The 23,188-nt window shown below is 38.1% G+C and overlaps 1 protein-coding gene across 9 annotated transcripts in view; it reads right to left on the bottom strand.

The window, feature by feature from the left end:
* The window catches only part of STK3 (serine/threonine kinase 3), a 170,734-nt gene that overhangs the window by 127,140 nt on the left and 20,406 nt on the right, over nucleotides 1–23,188 (bottom strand). For all 9 annotated transcript variants that reach the window (XR_012621986.1, XM_074815135.1, XM_074815127.1 and 6 more), the window contains exons 5-6: nucleotides 10,879–11,043; nucleotides 10,288–10,455 (exon numbers count right to left, since the gene is read on the bottom strand). Coding sequence is in view for 8 of the 9 variants with exons in the window: in XM_074815135.1 (XP_074671236.1) it covers nucleotides 10,288–10,455; nucleotides 10,879–11,043 (333 nt within the window). In the remaining variant the exon portion in view is untranslated. The remainder of the gene's footprint in view (nucleotides 1–10,287; nucleotides 10,456–10,878; nucleotides 11,044–23,188) is intronic.

Raw genomic sequence — 23,188 nt, 5'->3', positions numbered from 1 at the left:
CAGTTTTTTCTGCCATGGCATATCAAAAGTACTTCCTACATAGTCTCTCGCCATGCATTTTTAAAAGAATGTAACACTACAAACTGGCATTAATACAGAAAATGATAATACAAAAATCACAAACTGTATACCCAAATCACACGAGTTAGTTCACAAACGACTGACTCTGTGTTAGAACTTTGCTTAAGTATTTAGTCAGTAAAATAAAACGCTGAAATGGAAAAGACAAGCTGGTTTCATTCTTCTCTAAAACCAGGGTGGTCTACAGGCAATTTTTGATACCACTGGTGTTGCCAGGGAAACAAAATGAAAACAGGTGCCATCAAACACAGATTAAAGATTTAGTTCTATTTTAAACCACCTTAAAACAAAGTTTCCATAAACTTTTTAACTGATACTACTACAAATTTGACAATACTTTATAACAAGAAAAGGATTATAAGTTGTCTTTAGACCATCAAGTTTTAACTGAAACAAATTTGGACTGATTGGCAACCCTTCCTTCTAAATAAATAAATTTCTCCCATTAAATATGCATCATCCTCTTTAAAAATGACCTAGTGTACACTTTAAGGCAATATAATACCAAGATAGAAACAGGGTACCTACAGTCTTAATAAGCTTTCTCCATTCCAAATTTTACCGTCCTTTCAATCTAAGCAATATTTTAGGATTTTTACAAAGTAAACAAAGTATAGACTTAAAGTGTTTAAAAATCTTTCTGTAAGTAGCAATAGAAGCTTAATACTTTCATCTTAATCTGACTGAAATTTTCTCCCACATGATTAAAAATCAAATAAATATCCCTTTAACTAAAACCCAAGTAAATACACTTTTGCTTTTAAAAAGTGTAATAACATGTTAAGAATTTGGCAATATAGTAGTCAAGTCTCCTTAAAGTACTTCCAAGTCAACTAGCTATACTGACAGAAAACATGTCAAAGTTTAAGAAAAAATGAACATATAATTCACTTCAATAAATATGTGTTGATTCAAGCTTCCAAGAACCTATTAAAATTATTTACTGAGTTCTTTTTTGGCTTAACAAGACACTAGTCACATACAAAAATCTAAATAGACCTCCTTCAATTAAAAGCAATACACAAATTCCCTTCTCTTCAATAAAGTTAGCTGCCAGACCTCTGAATAAAAATTAACCTTGTATATTTTATGTTAATCCTGGAACTTGAAAGATGATAGAAATAAGGGGAAGCATCTGTAGTAAATATATATAGCTCTTCACTTAAAAGTTTTGAAATCTGTGGTATATTTTACAATATCCTGCAGGGTATTGTAGAATTTTTAGTAAAAGAAGTTCTCCTAAGTCTGTACATAAACACCTTGCTGAATAATTTTCAAAGTCCATAGTGCAAGTTAAAAAGAAATTGCATAAATTCCGTGTACAATGATGTATACAAATGATGGAAAGGCTTTTTCAAATAAGTCTGTAAAATGAAATAAAATCTTGTAACATTAAAATTGTGATTCTAGTTTTAATACATCTTGATGATTTACTACCAATTGCCTATTTCAAATAAAATCTTCTTGAGATGTTCAAGTTGCAAAATAGTTTTACTTTGCACTTTGATCTATGTTTACAGTTCCACTAACATCACAAATGAGCAGATCTATAGTGATTTAAAACTTCTGAATGAGCTTTTCTTTTGGTGGTGCTTTGTTTGCTTGTTTGTTTTTAACATTTGTCCAGAGAGAAAGCAGCCATCTCAGCAGCAGAGAATAAAATTAACCCATGGTGCGCTAGGTTTGTTGAATACATTACTGGCTTAACCCACATTAACAGTTCTATCAAATAATCTTTAACAATGCTTATAGATGTAGGCCTTGGTGCAATGCTCATGCAAGTCATCAAGAATCCTTCCATCAAGTTCATGGCTTCATTCAGCCTCTGTTTACTGTTTCAACATCTTTGAAAAATAATATTCCCAGGTCAAACATTTCCCTATTAAAGTATCTTGCAAATAAGCGGGTAGTATCATGGCATGGTCCTTTCTTCAGATTAACACTTCTAAGAATCTGAATCATACACAAAAGATACACAGCATTACATGAAACTAACCAAGATCAAACTTCCTTTACAGTTATGTTAGTTAAAGTTTCAAGTTAACTCACTTGTGTGTAATTATAAAATTACTGTACTGATCCTCCACTTACTTTGAAAGTGATTAATCAAAGTCAGAGAAAACCAACCATCAACTAAAGTATGTTTCAAATTTCCTATTCAGGGGTAAGTCTAAAAAGATGAACTAATTTAATTTTAATTAAAGCCTCATTTAGAAGCATGAAATAAATGTTTTCCATTTAATTCAAATTAAACTCCAGTTCCAGTCCAAATTTCAAATATTCTCTGCTTCTGCTACTTTATTACACAGATTAACATTTCCTTTTTGTGCACATATGCAACCAACAAACACAGTATAATTTAAAAACTGAAATAGTTTATACCTATAACAGTAATAAACATATTATTTATTCTACCTCCAAAAATTCTAGCGATATGAAGGAGTGAAGATTCATTCTCTAAACCACAGTGAAGTATTTATGTTGGATTCTATAACCACAAATACTTTTAACTGCACTTTATATTGCAACAAAATAATAATTTATATTGCAACAGTTTTACTATGTGAACTTTCAAGCTGTCTCTTCATTGAAGGAAAAAACAAGTTAGATGCAAGAAAAAAGAAGAGTAGATAAGAAAAGCAATACCTACAGGAAGATAACAATTACATATATCAGATTGTAGACTTTTCAAAAGCTTTAATGTGGATGGGAACAGGGCCTTGTTATCCTCCAATTTAATCATTGTACACGTTTCAAGTAATCTAATGTTTTCATAGTATGTGTATCAATGCTAATGTCATATCATTCTGTGCTGATTAGACAAACACATATTAATGAATGTGAACCTTTATAAAGCACTGATTTCCTCTCATTAGTGAACTCTTCTTCCAGACCTCACATAGCTTCTGCTGTCTTATCTCAGTAGAACCTTCTGGATTTCTAAAGCTGAACTCAACCCAACCCTGTTTACCGTTATCCCCATCTTTTACTTTCTTCTGTTCCTTACATCCTGCTCTATGTCATTTTTCCTCTCTGTGAAGAACCAGATACTGGTGAGGTAGTATCTTGATGAAAAGAAATCAGATCATCAGGCCGGTTCCGCACCCTTTGCAAATCTCTAGGGAAAGAGAACTGAATCGATGTATGTATTGAGTCTTTTATGTGGTTTGTTCTCTCAAGAGTCTCATAAATCAGAGAGATCTGTCAATTTTTTCTGTGGGGAGAAGGAAGTCTAGGCTCTTGATAAAGCAATGTGGAAAACCTCTTCCAAAAGTTCCTTGGAGTATTAGGGAGAAAATTTTTATCATCTGTAAGTTTTGCCAGAGGACAAATGGTATTTTTCCTATGCTGCTCTCACAACAGTATTACAAAAACTCTCCTTTCCACATGAAACAGGCTGATCTTAAGCATACTATCCCTTTGCATAGCAAGCTATGAAGTCTCAGAAAATGGCCGCTGCCATGCTAGCACATCATTCTTTAGGAGGATCGATACATGTAACTGAATCTGGTGAAGCAATGAATTATCGACTGCAATTTAAGAAAATAAGTAAATTAACACAGGGTTTATTTCATATGTTTTGCAACCGGACACCTCTAAACTTGTCCTCAGTGTCTGAGGCCAACTCACATATTATTTCTTTAACTCTGTTTACCTTTTTTGGATAAGCTGTTCATGGTGTATAGGAACTTTTACTAAAATTCTATGCTAGGCATGCTGGAAAATGGAAAGAATTAAATTTCTATATCACAAGAAACTAGACTATACCCTGGGGGCACTTGCCTGGGTTGATCTCCTCACTCATCAGAATACTCCCCACTGTCTCCTCTACAGGAAGTCCATATGAGGGCTTTCATAAGCAAATAAGCAAATCCTTTTGAAATTCGCTTCCTCCATGAATTCTACAGACATTAAGTACTAAAAAAGAAGTTATGTTCAAAGGGTACTATGTATCTATGCTTAGCATTTCCACAAAGAAGAGGAGCCTGAGGAGGAAAACACCTGAACCCTCCCTAGATCACCCTACATACATAAGTGAACACCAAGCATATTTTAATTAAAATCATAGATCATAACTTTAAGTCTGGAGATTCACATATCTCTTGGGAAAAAAAAATAAAAAAAACCCACACAAAAACCCCAAAAAACCCCACTATAGAGCAGGATCTCTTGCAGCTCTATGAGCAGCTTGACCAGGAGCCACAAGTGCAACTTTGACAATGATTTTTCTGCAGGACTACAGTTTTGCACTTCACTTAGTTTCAATCCACTGCTAAAAATAACTCAACCATAGTGAAAACTGACAAACTGACACAATTAGCAAGTACCTAAAAACCGGCTCTTTTCACCTAGCAGAAATGATATTGCTGCAATAGTTAACAGTTGCTTTAATTGTATTCCAGAAAATATATAAATGTATTTCCTCAAGTTAAGTTACATATAACAACCCACAGAAAACATAATTTTACGTACCTATTAAAGAACGCTGACAAAAGAATCAGCTAAGTCCAAATCTCATTACAATTACAGCAAACACTAATGTGCATCTGAACTCACAGAAAGAGCAACTCTCCTGGTGATAAGCAGATCTAATATCTAGATGTTAAGGTTCTATCAAAGTCTGCAAATATCTCATTTAGGTACACACACCAAGTATTTGCTCACAAAAAATGGAATACACACAGATCTGCAAGTTGAAATGTACACAATTACTTACTTTAATTTGCCCAACATTTATCATCTCTCAATTCCAGAAGCCTTGTTGAAAGGAGTCAAGTCATGAACAGGGTGTTAGGAACTGGTCTGCACCTCAGCAATACCTTACCACACCAGAAGCAGTTTAAGTAAAGAGGTCTATTCACACACCATAAACATTGACCATTCTTCAAGGTTAAAAATAAATAAATAAATACCTATGTTTATTTTGACAAGTTAAATAAATCCCAAATGAAAAAGCATTTGGCACTTTTTTCTTAAAATGTACTGCTCAAAGTAGTATCTTATCTGGCTTCACGTTTCAGGTGAGCAGGTGGACAGGCTGCCTACTCACTGGAAGTAGCAGCATATTTAAATGAAAATTTAAAGCTTTCTTTTTTAAGAACTCTTTTATTTAAGGGTTTATTTAAGTAAGTCACACCTCCTTAGAGTTCAACCCAGAAAAGCAAGTTGCTGAACAAAAAAAGAACACTACCAAAGATATAATACCCAGATCAGCACTGGTATTAGCATAGGTGCAACTGGTTTGAACCACATAATAGTGCCACTCTCTCAAAGAAAAAAACGCTACATATCCTATTACCATATGGAGTTACATTTCTTGCAGTGATTTATGTGGGAAGCAACTCCTTTGACTTTTTTTTTTCTTTTTTTCCCAATCTATATAGAGAACATACTTTATTTTCTGTTAGACAAATACTGTCTGCTATTAACTGTGCTCATTTTTTTTTTTTTTGAATAAAGTTATAACACCTACTTGAAGTTCTGGCTATAAATAGTAGCACAGAGACAAATATATTATGAAGCAACACCTGCCTGCAGTTGCATACAAACTGAAGGCCACTGGAAGTTTACCCCATGAAGTTCAGCTGTATCATGGCAACAGCATTTAAAGATGGAAGAACGGGTGAGGTGGAGAAGGAGGGAGGCTTTGTGGGGGGACACTTACCCATGGAAGGTCTAACACCTTGTCTCAGCTGATATGCCCAACTAGAAAAAGTCCATACAGGTAGGACAGGCTACAAAATCATATCTATATGCATTCCTGCCATTCAAAGAACTGGATGTGTTAGGGTCTCACACGCTTTCTTCAAGACTTAAGATTTAACTATTTTAAAATAATACGGTAGGTCACCTAAAAGCACATAGGATATTTAATTGAAAGGGAACTATCATAACAGAATGCACAACAGAAATATTGAGGAATTATGACTCCCTGAGAAATCACACTCTGAGTCCCACCACAGCTCACTGACATTCTTCCAGAAGATTTTGAAGAGGTAGTAAAATAATAAACAGTAACGTACAATCAAAAATCCATAGTTTAAATCTCTTTAAATATTAGCTCACTCTATCTAGAAACAGCAGGCAAGATCTCGTTACAAATTAACAAAAAGTATCTCATAGGAAGTTCTTAAAAGGAAAAGGACTTTTAGAAGTTAACTAAAACTCTTTTCTAAAGATAAGCAAAAGCACTAAAATAAGAAAATCATTTAACATACTTTTACAAACCCACTCTAAATTAAGAGCAGTAATGCTGAGATAAGATAGGTGAACTCTCAAAGAAAATGACAGAAACCAATGAGACAATCCCATCTGTTGGAGAGAAGAAATGCAAGAGTGACTATACAGAAAGACATCTGACATCGCCAGAAGTAGTTTTTCTTTTTCCCTCTCCTCAGCTTCTGGCACAAAAGGCATTAGAGGAAACTATTTTCTCAATGATTGAAAAACTGGTCTCAATCAGACAGTGATGCTCAACATGACACCTTCCTTGAATCTTACAGTCTCACACAGCAGTAATTCTCACTTCAGTCCCCTGTTTTAATGCAATATGCTGAGAATAAAAAACTGGGAAATGGTAGATTGTTATAAACTACATCAGGAATAAGAGGTTATTACAAACAGATTAGCCCAGGGTGGAAATGACACAGGCTAAGCAGGAGGCATGGATAATCTGGGTAAGTGCCATGGAAAAGTAAATATCATGATTAGACTTAAGGCCAATGGAAGCAGTTCAAATTGGCTTCCTCCAATTCACTGCAGAACATGTGATGCCCACATGTCCATTTTCAACAAACCTCACCATAAAGAAACAAAGGCCAATACTGTGAGGTGTTGAAAAACACATCTACCACCAGCTTCTTCCATACCACAGCAACATGAATTATTGCAGTTGACTGATAAGCATGAAAGAAGAGAGTTTAGGGGGTTTCTCTCTCTCTCTTTTTTTTTTTTTTGAAGAGCACTACCAGCATTTATCTGAAGCACACCAACCTGACAGTAAGTGTTGACCTTGCAAAGAAGACCAAATTTTATAAAAAGCAGGCTGCAGTTTTACAGTTGGTCTACAAGGCTCATTGCATGGCTGTGACCAAAGGCAGTAACTCCACTCAGCCCACTTCCCCTGTTCATCTACATGCTTCTACAACTCTACAACTTCTCCGGTTCAGTTCTAGCAAACACGGAAGATATTTCAAAAGCATGTTCCCAATTTTTACCAAAAAGCACAACAGTGCCAATCTCTATGTTTCCACTATACATTAAAAAAAATAAAATAAAAGAGGAATTTAGAAACAAACAAATAATACAGACAGATATTGCATGAAGAGGAGAGACTGAACAAAGTAGTTAATGGTTTAAATTAAATTCAGACAGCGGTAGGACATAAATACTTTTATCACTACAGGACAGCATACATGCCGCAGTCAATGGGGGACACGGGAACACATCTGTTAAAACATCACTGCAACTTCAGAGTAGGAGATTGAGTCTTGCTCTAGAACCACACTGAAGCCCCCTTTAATTAGCTTCACTATAAATCCATAACTGCTCATCCCAGCAGAACAATCAAAGGCAGATGCAAACACTGTTAGCCACATTAACCCTGGTTGCTACACAGACTACTGCAATCAACATGCTCTTAGCCCTGCTGGATGGTGAAATTATCTAGGTTTGAGTAATTTTTGACTTATCAGCAAACTTCTTGCTATTTCTAGTGGCTGTATCACCACATTTTAGGGCAACCTTGAGGATGTCTGTATTTTTCCTCCTTTAAAACTACTTGAAAACACTACTTGATGAAAAACTCAGAGAAAATAGAGAAGTTTCACTTTTCATCATTAGCAAAAGCACAAAAGGACATCAAATATGTGAGGCATTCCGTAATTCTTAGGTGAATAAAGCATTAGACTTACTGAGCTGGCAAATGGTCTTGACCTCTAAGCCTCAAACTGAGTATGACAACTGCATGTTCTGTTGAACTCAGGTTTGCAGCAGGAACAAATGAAATAGCATTGACAACACTGATGCAGTCAAATACATCAGGAATACTTAAACAGAGAAAACCTGCTGGTTTTTCCCTCTACATGAAATTCCATTTTGCATCCCCCACCTCTCATTCTTTCCCAGCTGAAACTAGTACAATTCTTTGGAGTAGCTAGAGTGTGGTTAAGCAAAGGAAGCTATGCTTGTTTGCATGGAATCTGCTATTTCCTCTCTGCCAAAACACTTGTTTAAAGAAGTCATGTAATATTTCTATTAAGCTGTAAATGCAGTTGACAAGGAAATGGCCTACTGGCAGTGCATTACCTTTGTGGCAGTGCCAACCAGCCTACAGCAAAATAGTGCACATGGTAATTTCAACATGCATTCCCAAGTTACAAAATTGTGCCTTACATAAATACCACAGAACTCCAGCAACATCTAGAAAAAGCAATGAAAATTTGCCCAAGCTTTCATGCTTGCCTGTATCAATTCTGTGTCACAACTAAAGCAAAGTAAGAAAGCATCTACATATGTCCAAAAGTCCTGTGAAGCTATATCATATGACACTGGGAAAACTATTGCAACTTAAATCTGTGTATTTCTTGTTAACCACTGTAACAACTCACTAATAAAAATTAAGAAAAACTGTAGGTATCAGATATACAAAAGAGTACTAACTGCATACAAGCCCTTAAAAACCATAACGTTATTTATTAACAAGAACACATGTTCTATGTAATCCAGAATTGTTGTGTTAAATTACTTTGGCCTTTGATAGCATTCATTTGATTACAAGAATTAAACAGATTCACAAGCTTTCAAACTCAGTGACCTTTGATTTATAAGCAGCTATTGTCATGCATATAAAAATCCTCTCTGATAATGTAGTCCTCGCCTTTCAGCAGCTAGTGTAACTACATGTAATAATGTTAAAATGAATGTACTTAATGTAATTAAAAATACAACCAAAACCCCCAGCATGATCGAATGTATTTAATTTGTAATCAACAGTTCTTCAAAATATTTTTTAAATGTTATTTCATCTTAAATTCCCATCAAAAATAAGCTTCAGAGATACTTACTTTGTTCTCAGCTTTCATCTGAGTATTTTCAGTCTGAACAGTAATTTTTAAATAGTTAATTGCACAGGAAAAAAAATATGGTGCAGGAAAATTACTAAGCTTTGCTTCCAAAATTATGTAACGTTTCTAAATGCAAAACACTAGCTTTAACCAAGCTTCACATTGCCATAAAACTTCAGGAACCTTCTCTGCTCCAACAAGCACACACAAGCAAAAATCAAGAACCCAACAGCACTAAATACACTTGAACTCATATATGAGTCACCTTACAGTAATCATATGAACAGTAACTCCTCTTTCAACAGTGGTGGCTTCTGTATATTAAGATCATGATATATGAGGCACCAGCAAAAGAAAACTGAATAATCTAGTGTGAATGTCATTTTTCAGCAAAACAGAGATGAAAAAAAACTGCTTTTAGCAAAATAAAGTGCCTTATTAATACCGACTGGGCTTTAGTTATAAACAATTCAAGAACAGAGTATCTATTAATGCTCAGTGCAATCAGTGTAGCTATTCTATAGTTCATTTCAAAAAAATAAAAGCATGACTAACAGTGGCAACAGTTATTCCTAGATAAACATGGTTCCCCATGAACTTCACCAAGTAATTCCTTTATAACTGCTGCTTCTCATAAAGCAACTAATTCTGTTTACATTTTATTTTGCAAGAAGTAAACTAATTCAGTAGCAGACTTTAAGAGTCAGTAATAAATAAAAACTGTTGGGTTACTAATATTAGCAGTTCTCACATAGGACAATCCTGAATCCTTCCTTAGGTCATCTTTACTTCAAAACTGCTTTTCAAAGGAGGATGGCCTCTTGGTTATGGAACCCTCCAAGTGCAGGTACAATATGGAATAGGCTCTATATGGTGCCTTCAAGTCAATTAAGCACTTATTGCTTTAGCTCTCTCACAAGTGGAAATAAAATCATTCTGAAACCTTACAGGGATGTCTTAAAACACAAGCAAACTGCAGTAAATAAAAAGCAAGACAGCAAGTAAAAAAAAACGTAGCCTTAAAATCTTTGTCCATAAATGTACAGTTTTATGATTCCAGTAGGTTTTTGAGGTTTGGGGGGTTTTTTTTGGTTTTTTTAACAAACGAGGAAAGACCACCACGACCACCACACATACTTACCCTCATTGGATGAATATCAGCATATGGAGGCTTTCCTTCAGCCATTTCTATGGAAGTGATACCAAGGGACCAGATGTCTGCCACGCAGTTATAGCCAATCTCTTGTATTACTTCAGGAGCCATCCAAAACGGAGTTCCTATAACAGTATTACGTTTTGCCATTGTGTCCTGTAATTATATTATTTATGCAATTAAAACAGAGATGCTTATTTTCAGATTCTTTTTCTATTAATTCAATATTTAAAAGTTAAATTAGCCACCCAAAGGTCAAATGGTAGTGACCTTCAACTAAGACCAAGCAGATTCAGCCCATCAGCCTAGAGAAGCCAAACAAGTGACAATGATCACAAACCTCAAACAGAAGTCTGAAGTGAGATCATCAGGCACTTGAAGTACACTGGGTTATAAACAATTAAAACCAAATAGCCTTACAATACATTAAATACCCATCATGATAAAGAATGTTAGCTCTACCACTACCACTAGTCACTCCTCAGACACAAAATTCAAGGCAGAAGAAAAAGACAAAAGTAGAATAACATGGTTAGGAGCACTAAAGCATTTTTAAATGATCTTTCCACAGGTACTTACTGTCAACTGGCCAGCCACACCAAAATCAGCTAATTTTGCGTGTCCTTCGGTGTTAAGAAGGATGTTTCCAGCCTTTATATCTCTATGTATTTTTCTCATAAAGTGCAAGTATTCAAGTCCTTTAAGAGTAGATTTCAGAATAGTTGCAATTTCATCTTCTGTTAGCTGCAAGAAAACATAAAACCATTTTCAGGTATACACAAGGGTCTATGTATTTGAACTATTTAAAACATGATCATTTCATACTGATTATTACAGATAATATAGACAACGTATCTTTGGTATTTTAACACAGGAATACACCTAATAGCATTTACAATTCAAAACTCTGATGTACGAACTTGATCCATATAGCTAGATTCTTACAGGTCTAGAATATAATTAGAGCAAGCAAGCTCCAAAACTAGAGAAGGAGCTGACTGATACAGATCAGATGGCAGAATATGCAATATTCTCTTGCTTATCAATCAAAACTTACTACTCTTTAGATGTTGACATCCTTCATAAAAGACTGCTGCACAGCTTCTACAATATACAACTAATACTTTTATCACTAAGATTATACATACTAATTGTCAAGTTACGCATTACCTTTGACAAAACAAAGGTAATGGTGGTCACCACTGGACCAGATGGCACATCCCAGAATACTTCCCTGGAAAAAGAGATAGCCCTTTCTCTACTGTGGAAAGCTAGTGCTACTCCTCAAACATCCATGCCCTTAAATTCTTTACACAGTTTGCCCAACAAACTAGCACAGTCCTACATTTGGAAAGAGATGAAAGGAATGCCATGTTTTCTTTATTTCTCAAATTCCTGCATATGAAATGCCTGATAAGTCTACAATTAGTAGTATCAAGCCCTTGCCCACCAGCTATTTCTAATTATACTATTAGTTTCTCATGAGACCTTCTTCACAAGAACAAAAAAACACAAAGCAACAAGCAAGGGACAAAGGTGTACAGAAAAGAGCCAAATAATTATTTATCACAAAGCTTGCAAAAAATATATTTGTCAGGGATAGCTTGCTACTTATTATCTGTAGGGAGGTAATACAGCATGCAGAAATACAAATGCCCAGTTTCCAAGAAGTTTACAGAATTTTACTGAAGTCTGTCAAGTAAGCCATTCCTTTTGAGGTTAGTAACTTAATTTTGTAAGGAATGTAAGTAAATGCTAATTTTTGAAAATAAGTATTTGTCACTCTGCCTGTGCTCCATACTGACACAAAGCTGTAGAACTACACCTGTACAGGTGTTCCCCAATGCCCTTCCCAAAACCCTACTCAGCCCTGAAAAAGGACAACTAAGATGTCAGGCTACTCTTATGCTGGAAGGTGTCAATAACTGTTATCACTTGTTCCTTTAACTGTAGACAATTACAGAAATGATTGAGAATGGATGCCAACCAGACGCTACCAACTTTTTCTTACACCATTCTTTTCTTGTTGCCAACTGATGCAGAGAATGAAGGCTCACTGAACTTTTGGGTTCTTTTTAAATTACCTGCATCATTTGACAATTGATAGATGATATCCTCATAGGAAAATACAATCAGATTGAATATATGGCTCTTCTATGCCAACCACAAATACTGTATTCTTTTAAAATATCTACCAACCATGTTAATTAGTTTGCTGTCTATGCAAAGGTTTCCTGTTAGTTCTTAATATTGAGTAGATAATCCACATGAGCTATGCTATAATTACTATAAAGTTGTACAATTGAACTAACAGAAATCTTAACATAGCTGGCCCTGAATGTATTTTATGACAGTCACATAACAGCATGGCCTTCAGTTACTTCTGAGAATTAAGATAGAAGAGTTGAGGCTCTTTAGAACCTGAAGTCAACAATACATTTTGCGCAGTTATACCCAGCTCTCTGTCACATCATGTTTGCCGTTTATTTTTCAGTCAGGATGAATGGAAAGGTACTCTCACATTAGTCAAGTAACCGAATACAAATTGAGAAACAAAACTGAAAATTTGAAGAAAAAAAAAAATCACAACAGGAATATTTATTGAACTCTGTAAAAGCATCACAAAGGAAACACTAAGAACTCTTTTGCTTGACTTTTTTTTTTAAGCAATTATCAACGATTAAATGCCTAGTATAAATACAGAGGTAGTGTAAACTGGGCAGTCCAAAATGCTTCTGTTAGTTACTACTTTAATATGTTGCAGAATTCATATACCATCACAAATTTTCAATAAGCTGCAAGTATCAACTGGCAACAAGCTGACAGACATTTCATTACCAAAGAAAATATAATACAGTAAAAAATAATTGAGATATACTTTCATTTATCTGCTTCATAAACTACATGGACTACTAAGCCATCAGTTAGCACAGTTTATCTTCATTGCTTTAGGTCAACATAATAGGATCACACAAGCTCCTGAACAAGTGTTATCAGAAAAACAGCAAGAGTGAAGCTTTTGCAGGTACCAGACCCTCTGAGAACACTTCTCAGTTTTTCAGCAACATTTATTCTAGAATAAAAGCAAAAACACACATAATTCATTCCATGAGATGCAATTTCTCAAGAAAAGACAAAAGAAATTATTCATGCAACTGAAACGCTTTTCAATTACAGTACATGGATGCTTTAATATAAGAACTAAGCAAATAGACATTCTTAGAAATGCAAGAAACTGCAAAATTGAAGATGAATACTCTAATTTGGCTGCAACACTGGGTTGCATTTTTCCCCTCTTTCTCTACTTTTCCAACCTTACACAGAAATTAAATTAAGCAATAGTAATTCCTTCCAGTTTCAGTTTTGAAAGTGTTGGTACACATCCACACCTCTCTCCAGAAAAAAAACACCACCAAAGCCCACAAGAAACAAAAAACCCACACATAATCACTCTAAGCCAACAGAATGACTCAACAGAAAGGAAAAATGATTAGTCATCAAGATTATCCACACTTGAGTTGCTTATAACATGTTTTAATTATTTAACGAACAGAACCACTTCCCTATTCCAGCTTCTATCCAGTCTCATAAAACCTGGGCGTGGAGCCCAAGGGCACAGTTACACATACACTTATCTAAACAGCAGCACCAGGCTCCAGTCCCTCCTTTCACTGCCACCTACAGCAGTAATTCCCAGTGTGTCAGCCCTTCCACTGCACAAACTGTAACTGACCCTTGTTAAAAACAAACCTGTCTGCCAAATTATTTTTCCAACAAATCAGTTCCCCAATTCAATTCACGACATAGTCAACAAGGATGTAGCAGAGTAGGAGCTGCTCAAATTGGCATTGCTTTCCAAATAAATGCATGTCTTGCTATACCCAAAGAGTCACAGTGACTTGACATCCTTTTTTTATGAGAGCAGAGGATGAAACTCATGGTGGCATTAGCTCCATGCTCCACAGTAAGCAGCTACTGCCTCTGCTGTGCATTATGCATTCTTCGCCTGTCATTTATCTCCAAGATCTTTCAGTGTTTCTATTCAGTGGTACACTGCTCAAAGCCTTTATTTGTGCTACTTTATGCTGACTGCTCTGCTGCTTCAAAGGACTGTATATCAGGAGAACTGAAAACCCTGTTATACACAGCTCAAACAAGACAGCTTTCCTGGCATTGTGCCAAGGGAATAAAACCATCTACCTGATCTGCAGTCAAGCAAGAAAGGGACTTTAAATCAACTGTAAGACAAACTGAAGTATGGTCAGAAGGATATTTGGAGAAAATGAAAATTGTCTTTATGTGAGGTAATAATTCTGTGGTGAAGTACACTAAAACTGTGATTATCTGAAGACTCACGCTACAGGCAATTTAAGCTCTGGCTATTAACAAATACTGTATCATGACTGGTTTATGACATGCTGAGTGTAACGCTTTCTGCTAGAGCTCTGCCAGATCCACCCCAGCTGAGAAACAATGCAATGTCCTGAATCTCAAAAGACTTCCATGCATTTAATCTTGAATATGCAGCAAGAAATGATCCTGAGCACTGACAAATGTATAGCAAGATAGGCATATAACTTCCTGCCCACTTTCATCTAGAACAAGTATTCACAGAATCACAGAATTGTCTAGGTTGGAAAAGACCTTGAAGATCATCCAGTCCAACCATTAACCTAACACTGACAGTTCCCAACTACACCATATCCCTAAGCACTATGTCAACCCGCCTCTTAAACACCTCCAGGGATGGGGACTCCATCCTGTAACAGGATGTTAAGTAACATCTGTTAAGTAACAATCAAAATACATACAGTGATCAGAAAAGCCCATACAAATGAATGTCACCTGTAAGAATTACGCAGAGAGCATGAGTCATGTTTATCAGGAACAACAGTAAGAGGGAAGCACAGGGAGAAGGGAGAACAGGCTTACTCTACCATATGTGTTCTGAGACTCGGCAATCCCAAACTCCAGATGTCCTAGATTCACCCACTCGTGCTTCATAAAATGTGTCCATAGGATCTGATGAGATACATCCACGGGTCCTGAGGAAACGGGCAGATGAAGTTGCTAAGCCACTATCTACCATATTTAAGAAGTTGTGGCAGTACAGCAAAGTTCCCGCTGACTGGAAAAGGGGAAACATAACCCCCATTTTTCGAAAGGGAAAAAAGGAAAACCCAGGGAACTACAGGCCAAACAGTCTCACCTCTGTGCCTGACAAGATCATGGAGCAGATCCTCCTGGAAACTATGCTAGGGCACACAGAAATTAAGAAGGTGACTGGGGACAGTCAACATGGCTTCACTAAGGGCAAAGGTTACAGAGTTGGTGGATAAGGGAACAGCAACTGACATCATCTTCCTGGATTTGCACAAAGCATCTGCCACTGTCCTGCACAACATCCTTGTCTCTAAATTGGAGAGACACAGATTTGATGGATGGACCACTCAGTGGGTAAGGAATTGGCTGGATGGTCACACTCAGAGAGTTGCAGTCAATGACTCGATGTCCAAGTGGAGAGCAGTGACAAGTGGCATTCCTCAGGGGTCGGTATTAGGGCCAGCGCTGTTTAACATCTTTGCTGGTGACAAGGACAGTTGGGATTAAGTGCACCCTCAGCAAGTTTGCAGGTGACGCCAAGCTGTGTGGTGTGGTGTGGTCGACACGCTGGAGGGAAGGGATGTGCCATCCAGAGGGACCTTGACAGGCTCAAGAGGTGGGCCCGTGCAAACCTCAGGAAATTCAACAAGGCTAAGTGCGAGGTCCTGCACATGGGTCGGGGCAATCCCATGCACACATACAGGCTGGGGGCTAAGTGGGTTGAGAGTCACCCTGAGGAGACCCTTGGGAGTAGTAGTGGATGGAAAACTGACTACGAGCCAGCAATGTGTGCTCACAGCCCAGAAAGCCAACTGTATCCTGGGCTACATCAAGAGAAGTGTGGCCAGCAGGTCAAGGGAGGTGATTCTCCCCCTCTACTCTGCTCTCATGAGACCCCACCTGCAGTACTGTGTCCACCCCTGGGGCCTCCAACATAAGAAGGACATGGACCTGCAAGCAGGTCCAGAGGAGGGCCACAAAGATGATCAGGGGGCTGAAGCACCTCCCTTACAAGGACAGGCTGAGAGAGCTGGGGTTGTTCAGCCTGGAGAAGAGGAGGCTCCAGGAAGACCTTATAGCGGCCTTCCAATACTTAAAGGGGGCTACAGGAAAGACGGGGAGGGACTCTTTATTAGGGAGGGGAGATAGGATGAGGGGTAACAGTTTTAAACCAAAAGAAAGTAGATTTAGATTAGATATGAGGAAGAAATTCTTTACTGTGAGAGTAGTGAGACACTGGAACAGGTTGCCCAGAGAAGCTGTGGCTGCCCCCTCCCTGGCAGAGTTCAAGGCCAGGTTGGACGGGGCTTTGAGCAACCTGGTCTAGTGGAAGGTGTCCCTGCCCGTGGCAGGGGGGTGGGAACTACATGATCTTTGGGGATCCTTCCAACCCAACCATTCTGCGATGATATATACACACCCCTATATAATAATCATCTATATAGCATGATGCAGTCACTAAAGTAATTCCTGCTTATATTATTGCTAAACACAGTCAAGTATATGCATAATAATACACAGACAAAACATTTAACTGTAATATCTTATAATATTTAAAATTAATTTCCAGCATTACTCAACAAGCCAAGAAAGTACACTCCCCTTGCACAAAGTTACCTTTTCAGAAAATAATGTATTGCCATAATGAACATTACCATGGAATCACAAAAATAAAAAGACTCAAAAAAATCTTTCAAAATCATTAATTTCTTGATTTTTGTGCAATTTAAACTTTTTGCAGAACATACACCACCTATGCATACCACTGAAAGCACTCACACAAATACAAAATTCTCCAAAATATACTTCTAAAACCACAAACATTGCCATACATACTGCATTTCTTCCCTTCCTGGACACACAAAGCATTGTACAAAAAGTTCTAGTTACACTGTTTCTGTAGACCCAAACTGTCTTTTGCAGATGTTTTTGCACAACATTCATGGTATTTAAGTATTTTGTATGCTGCAAAGAAGGCAAATGATATCCTGGGCAGCATCAGACCAAGTGCTGCCAACAGGTGGAGGGAGGTGATCCTTCCCCTCTGCTCAGCACTGGTGAGGCCACACCTGGAGTGCTGGGTCCACTTCTGGGCTCCCCAGTACAAGGGAAACATGGACATACCAGAGAGAGTCCAATGAAGGACCATAAAGATGATTAAGAGACTAGAGCATTTCTCCTATGATGAGAGGTTGAGGGAGCTGGGACTGTTCAGCCTGGAGAAGAGAGAGCTTAAGGGGGATCTTCTCAATACGTACAAATATCTAAAGGGAAGGTGCAACGAGGACGGAGCCAGGCCCTTTTCAGTGGTGCCCAGGGACAGGCCCAGAGGCAACAGGCACACACTGAAACACACAAGGTTCCCTCTCAACATCAGAAAACATTTTTTTACTGTGAGGGTGACCAAGAACTGGAATATGTTGCCAGGGAAGGTTGTGGAGTCTCCCTCCTTGAAGACATTCAAAAGCCACGTGGACATGGCCCTGGGCAGCCAGCTCTACATAGACCTGCTTGAGCAGGGGGGTTGGACAAGATGAGCTCCAGGGGTCCTTTCCAACCTCAACCATTCTGTGATTCTTGTATTAGTATCATTTACAACTAAATTATTCCATACAGCAGGATTAGGTACACTTATGCCAATTTGAATAAATCGGGGTAGTTTGTTTTAGTTGACTGGTCTGCATTTAAAGCTTCATATCAGAGGTCCCTGCTGACTGGAAGCTAGCCAGTGCCATTTCAATTTATAGAAAGGGCATGAGGGAAGACCCAGGAAACTATAAATCTGTTAATCTAACCTCAGTTCCTGGAAAAATTATGGAGATGATACTGGGTACTACTGAAAAAGCATTTAAAGAACAATGCAATCATGAGGCACAGTCAACATGGGTTCACAAAGGGAAAGTCCTGTTTAACTGATTTGGTATCTTTCTATGATAAGGTCACCTATGTTGTGGATGAAGGGAAGGCAGCTGATGTAGGGTTTTTTTTTTTATTTTAGTAAGGCTTTTGATATTGTCCCTCACAGGATACTTCTGGACAAGTTGTCCAACTGAGATAAGCAGGTACACAGTGTGCTGGGTGAAGAACTGGCTGAATGGCAGACCTCAAAGAGTTGTAGTGAGTGGGGCTATGTCTGGCTGGCAACCAGTCACTGGCAGTGTTCCTCAGGGTTCAATTCTAGGGACAGATCTGTTCAGTATTTTTATCAATAAACTGGATACAGAAGTTGAATGCACCATTACTAAGTTTGCTGACGATAGTAAACTGGGAGGTGCTGTTGACTCTCTTGAAGGACAAGAGGCCTTGCAGAGAGATCTAGATAGATTGGAGCATTGGGCAATCATCAGTGGCATGAAACGGAACAATTCCAAATGCCGGATTCTGCACCCGGGACAGAGTAATACGGGGCACAAGTATAAATTAGGAGAGGAGTAGCTGAAGAGCAGATATGCATAAAGGGAGACAGGCTCCCTACGAGTCAGCAGTGTGCCGTGGCAGCCAGGAGAGCAAACCGCATCCTGGGGTTCATCAAACACAGCATAACCAGCCAGTCAAAAGAGGTGACTACCCCACTGTATTCAGCGTTGGTGCAGCCTCACCTTGAGCACTGTGTGCAGTTCTGGGCCCCACAACTTAAGAAGGATGTGAAGGTCCTTGAATGTGTCCAGAGGAGGGCAACAAAGCTGGTGAAAGGGCTGGAAGGCATCCTAGGAGGAGTGGCTGAGGACTCTGGGTTCATCCAGTTTGGAGAAAAGGAGGCTTAGGGGCAACCTCATCGCTCTCTACAGCTTCCTAAGGAAGCAGAGAGGGAGGTGCTGATCTCTTCTCCCTTGTATCCAGCAACAGGACACACGGGAATGGTTCAAAGCTGCACCAGGGGAGGTTTAGACTGGACATTAGGAAGTATTTCTTTACCAAGAGGGTGGTCAAACACTGGAACAGGCTTCTAGAGAGGTGGTCGATGCCCCAAGCCTGTCAGTGCTTTTGGACAATGCCCTTAACAACATGCTTTAACTTTTGGTCAGCCCCAAATTGGTCAGGCAGTTGGACTTGATGATCGTTGTAGGGCCCTTCCAACTGAAATAGTCTGTTCTGTTCTATTCTGGTTTTTCCTGTGTGATGAGCATAGCAGTTAACCCTGTTTGGATTTTACAGTGCATTCCATCATTATATACTTGTATTAAAAGGACATATTCTTGAAGACAGATTACCTAAGTGCATCAACAGCTTATGTCTTCATATACACAAAATATGAAAAAAATGATTTATTGAGAAATATATGAAAATACTTTTTTTTTTTTAAACACAACAAAAGACACCATATTGTTCTTCTTTACATCATATAGAGACTAGTTGACACAAACATAAGCCTGATGCAATTTGGGGGAATAGGTAAGGTAGATACACTTTTTGAACCTACCAATTGTTGGAAGCAACAACAGACTAAAGTATACAAAAACAGATCCAAAGCTCCTCCAGTTATTCACTCATTCTTACAAAACCACAAATAAACTCTTAAAATCCACATCAAAATACTTTCTAATTATGTTTCCTCCCGTCTTTACCCTAAATCACAGGCTCTTCTCATAAGGAAGGTTAAAAGACACTACGTAGGTAACACAGTGCCTGTAGGCCTACGTAGGTAACACAGCTAAAGTACAGAATCAGCCCATAATATGCCATGTCACAGCACACAACTTGCCATGTACTTAATATCCAGTACTCTACTTCTAACAGTAGTTTGATGTTAACATACAAGTAATGCCACTGATAACTACCACACAAAACAATTAAAAGAAACAAAACTATTTAGCATTTTAATATTAGGAATACTTTACAGTCAATGTTGCTATCCTGGTCTGGATGTATAGTTCTTATACCGTACTATTCCTGATCAAACCATATGGGTATTATGTTTCCTGTTAAAACAGTTGGTTTATTTTATTCTGAGCTTTTAAACACACAGCACCATTCTTCCATCAGCATAGTACGCTCTATACCTTGCACCTTAGTATAATTCCACAGTTATTATCATTCTACTTTGTATCTGATTTCCAGTTGTGTCAAGAACCTTATTTAAAATCCTGTGGAACATTTATCTGCTTTGTATCTTTGACTAGTTCTAATTCTGTATGCAGTATCCCTTTGATGGGTTGGTGCTACCCTCTGAATATGAGTCAGCCATGAAGCAGCTTCAAATCCTTCATCATCAAAACCACATGCAAGTTATATATTAAAATGAATGTCAGTGATAAAGGTGAAAAACTCTACAGGCTACATAAAAACATTAGCTATGAAGCCCATTTTTAAAACAGAAATTTGGAGCAAAACAGCAGCAAATTCAGGTGCTCCACATCTATTAGCAGACCAGCTAATCCACATATTCACATCTAACTGGCTATGGATGCCACGCACAAGGGAGACTTAAGGGTGCATTTATGCAGTCTACTACACACTACCTAATCCATGCAGCTGTTAGGACAACTCATCCACAGGTTCTCTGCTCACAGTCATTCTCCTTTCTGAGGGCCCCTCTGAAGGGGTCTGGGTCAGCTGAATTGCTTTAACTGCCTAAGTCCATTCCCAGCTGCTCTTTTTACACTAAGTAATACATGCACATTAAGCCTGATGCTTCTAGGAAGTATCAGATTACTGCATCTAAACAGTCCGATTAGGTCAAGCCACTGGGTAAATCCAATCTCATGGCAAATAAAGGCACCATGGTATAATCATTTCTCCACCAGAAGCTATGAAGCTTGAACATCACCAATCTTATATTTGCATACCTCTCCTAGTCTTCATTTATGTGAAGACAACGCTGAACTAACGAAGAGGCTGAGATGCAGGAGAGATGAGCAAATAAGCAGGGGAGAAGAGATGACAGTTTACCATGATACTCTTCCCACTTGTGATATTTGAAGTATAATTTATGAATTAAGGCAGAAAGCTTCAGAGAGAAAAAGAGTTGTTAGGGTTGCAGCTCTAGTCTGAAGTCAACGTTAGATTCTGGTTTCCGCTGTCTGCTGCAAACGTCAGTGAGACCACACTCTTCTGAAGTCACTTTCCTTGAGCTTCACTGTCAGAGCAATTACATTTCAGACTTTTTTTTGAGCAGATCTGCATGCTCTGTGTGAAGACAGTACTCTTCAAACAAAATCACAGCCTGTCTTGAGTGAGGTACCAAATCATGACATCTAAATTTCTTATGAAGGCAAGGTTTGGTCTAAGACTTTCAGTAATTGTCTCAAACTAATGGAGATAATCCCTTCTTCCTCCTATATTATAACTAAGGGGACACCTCAATTACAGTAACGGATGGAATAAGAACTCACTACCATAGGAGAATTACCAGTTTTACTGAAGTGTAACAACATAGGATCACATGAAAGAAGTGAGGTGGCAAGTGTCATTCTTCTTACTGAGCCCATGTCATGCTGCATGTAAAGTCATAGAGGAAATAGGCCACAATAAACATAACAATGATCATTCACTGCACAAGGTGATGATTAGCGTTGGTATTTTTTCAGATTTGTGTTTTGATCCCAGTAACATAACTTTTGTAATGTTTATTGAATAGAATGCAACAGACCCCATCTTCTCCTTATATTAGCATTTTTATACTGGATAATTCACGGTAGTGCTAACAAATCAGAGTCTTCTACCCGTAGTTTGAAAATTACTATAGCCTAGCACCAACATAAAATTATCTAAAACATATCTAGTGGCTTATATGGAAAACTATTTCAGGAAATCACAGGCATCTCCCATGGTCACATGCTCAACATTAGCTAGTACTAACAGGGAGATAAAGAGCTGATTAGAATATGGAAGTCTGACTCCTCAGCCCTTATTCTTCACTACCAAGTTCCAGCTTTCTGTAAGACATCTCTGATGTACTAAACTGGCTAACCAGATTTTGAGCACAACCTTGGAAGTAATGCAGAACAGTACAGAGCCTCTTCAGCACTGCACTAAATACAGATAACATAGGAAAACAGATTTTAACTATGACTTAGTAGAACAACAAGATGCATCTGTCATGTCTACACACAGTTGTGATCAACAATTTATTTAGTTTGGTTCTTCAAAGTTTTTCTGTTTTTTCTTCTGTTTTTCTGACAAAGCACTGTGAATAAGGTCAAGAACCTTAATGGAAGTCCTAACCACAGGTCAGTTAAAATAATAGAACCATGTGCCTTTCAAACAGGAAACATTCGTTTAAGTTGTCACTATTTAAAAACAACTTTACCTTTATATTAAACATATTTGCAAAGAGATCACTTGGTTCACAAACCACGCACCTGTTCACACCATCCCCATTGACCCTGACAGCATCACCAAGGGGACCTCGAGAAATCTGTATTAAGTGTATAAGATTCAGTGTGATCATCATCTTGATCCTGCTAGATGAAAGAAAAGCCCCAATCAGATGCATCTGCAGATCACTACCTTCCAGCAGGCCTGCTAACAGCAGCAAAGCATTAGTAGTTTTATGAACGCAGGATCCTCAGAAGAATGAGGACTACTGGGGAAAACAATGGGATCTATCTAACAAAGGAGATCAAGAATATCTTTGCCAACAGGCTTACTAACCTAGTGAGAAGAGCTTTAAACTAGGTTCACTGGAGAACAGAAACCAAAGCCTTCAGGTAAGCAGAGGAACAGAGAATGGGGAAGCACATATTGGACAAGGTTGCAGAGGATGTTTTCTCACTCCCTTTGAGAGAAAGTAGGACAGACGGGTACATATGAAACCCTGGGTACAGAAGTATACAGCCTGTGCACA

The sequence above is a fragment of the Strix aluco genome, chromosome 1 (genome assembly GCF_031877795.1).
Source record: "Strix aluco isolate bStrAlu1 chromosome 1, bStrAlu1.hap1, whole genome shotgun sequence".
Taxonomy (NCBI): Eukaryota; Metazoa; Chordata; class Aves; order Strigiformes; family Strigidae; genus Strix; species Strix aluco.
Note: the sequence above shows the minus strand (reverse complement) of the source record. Positions and strands in the feature narration are given on the sequence as shown.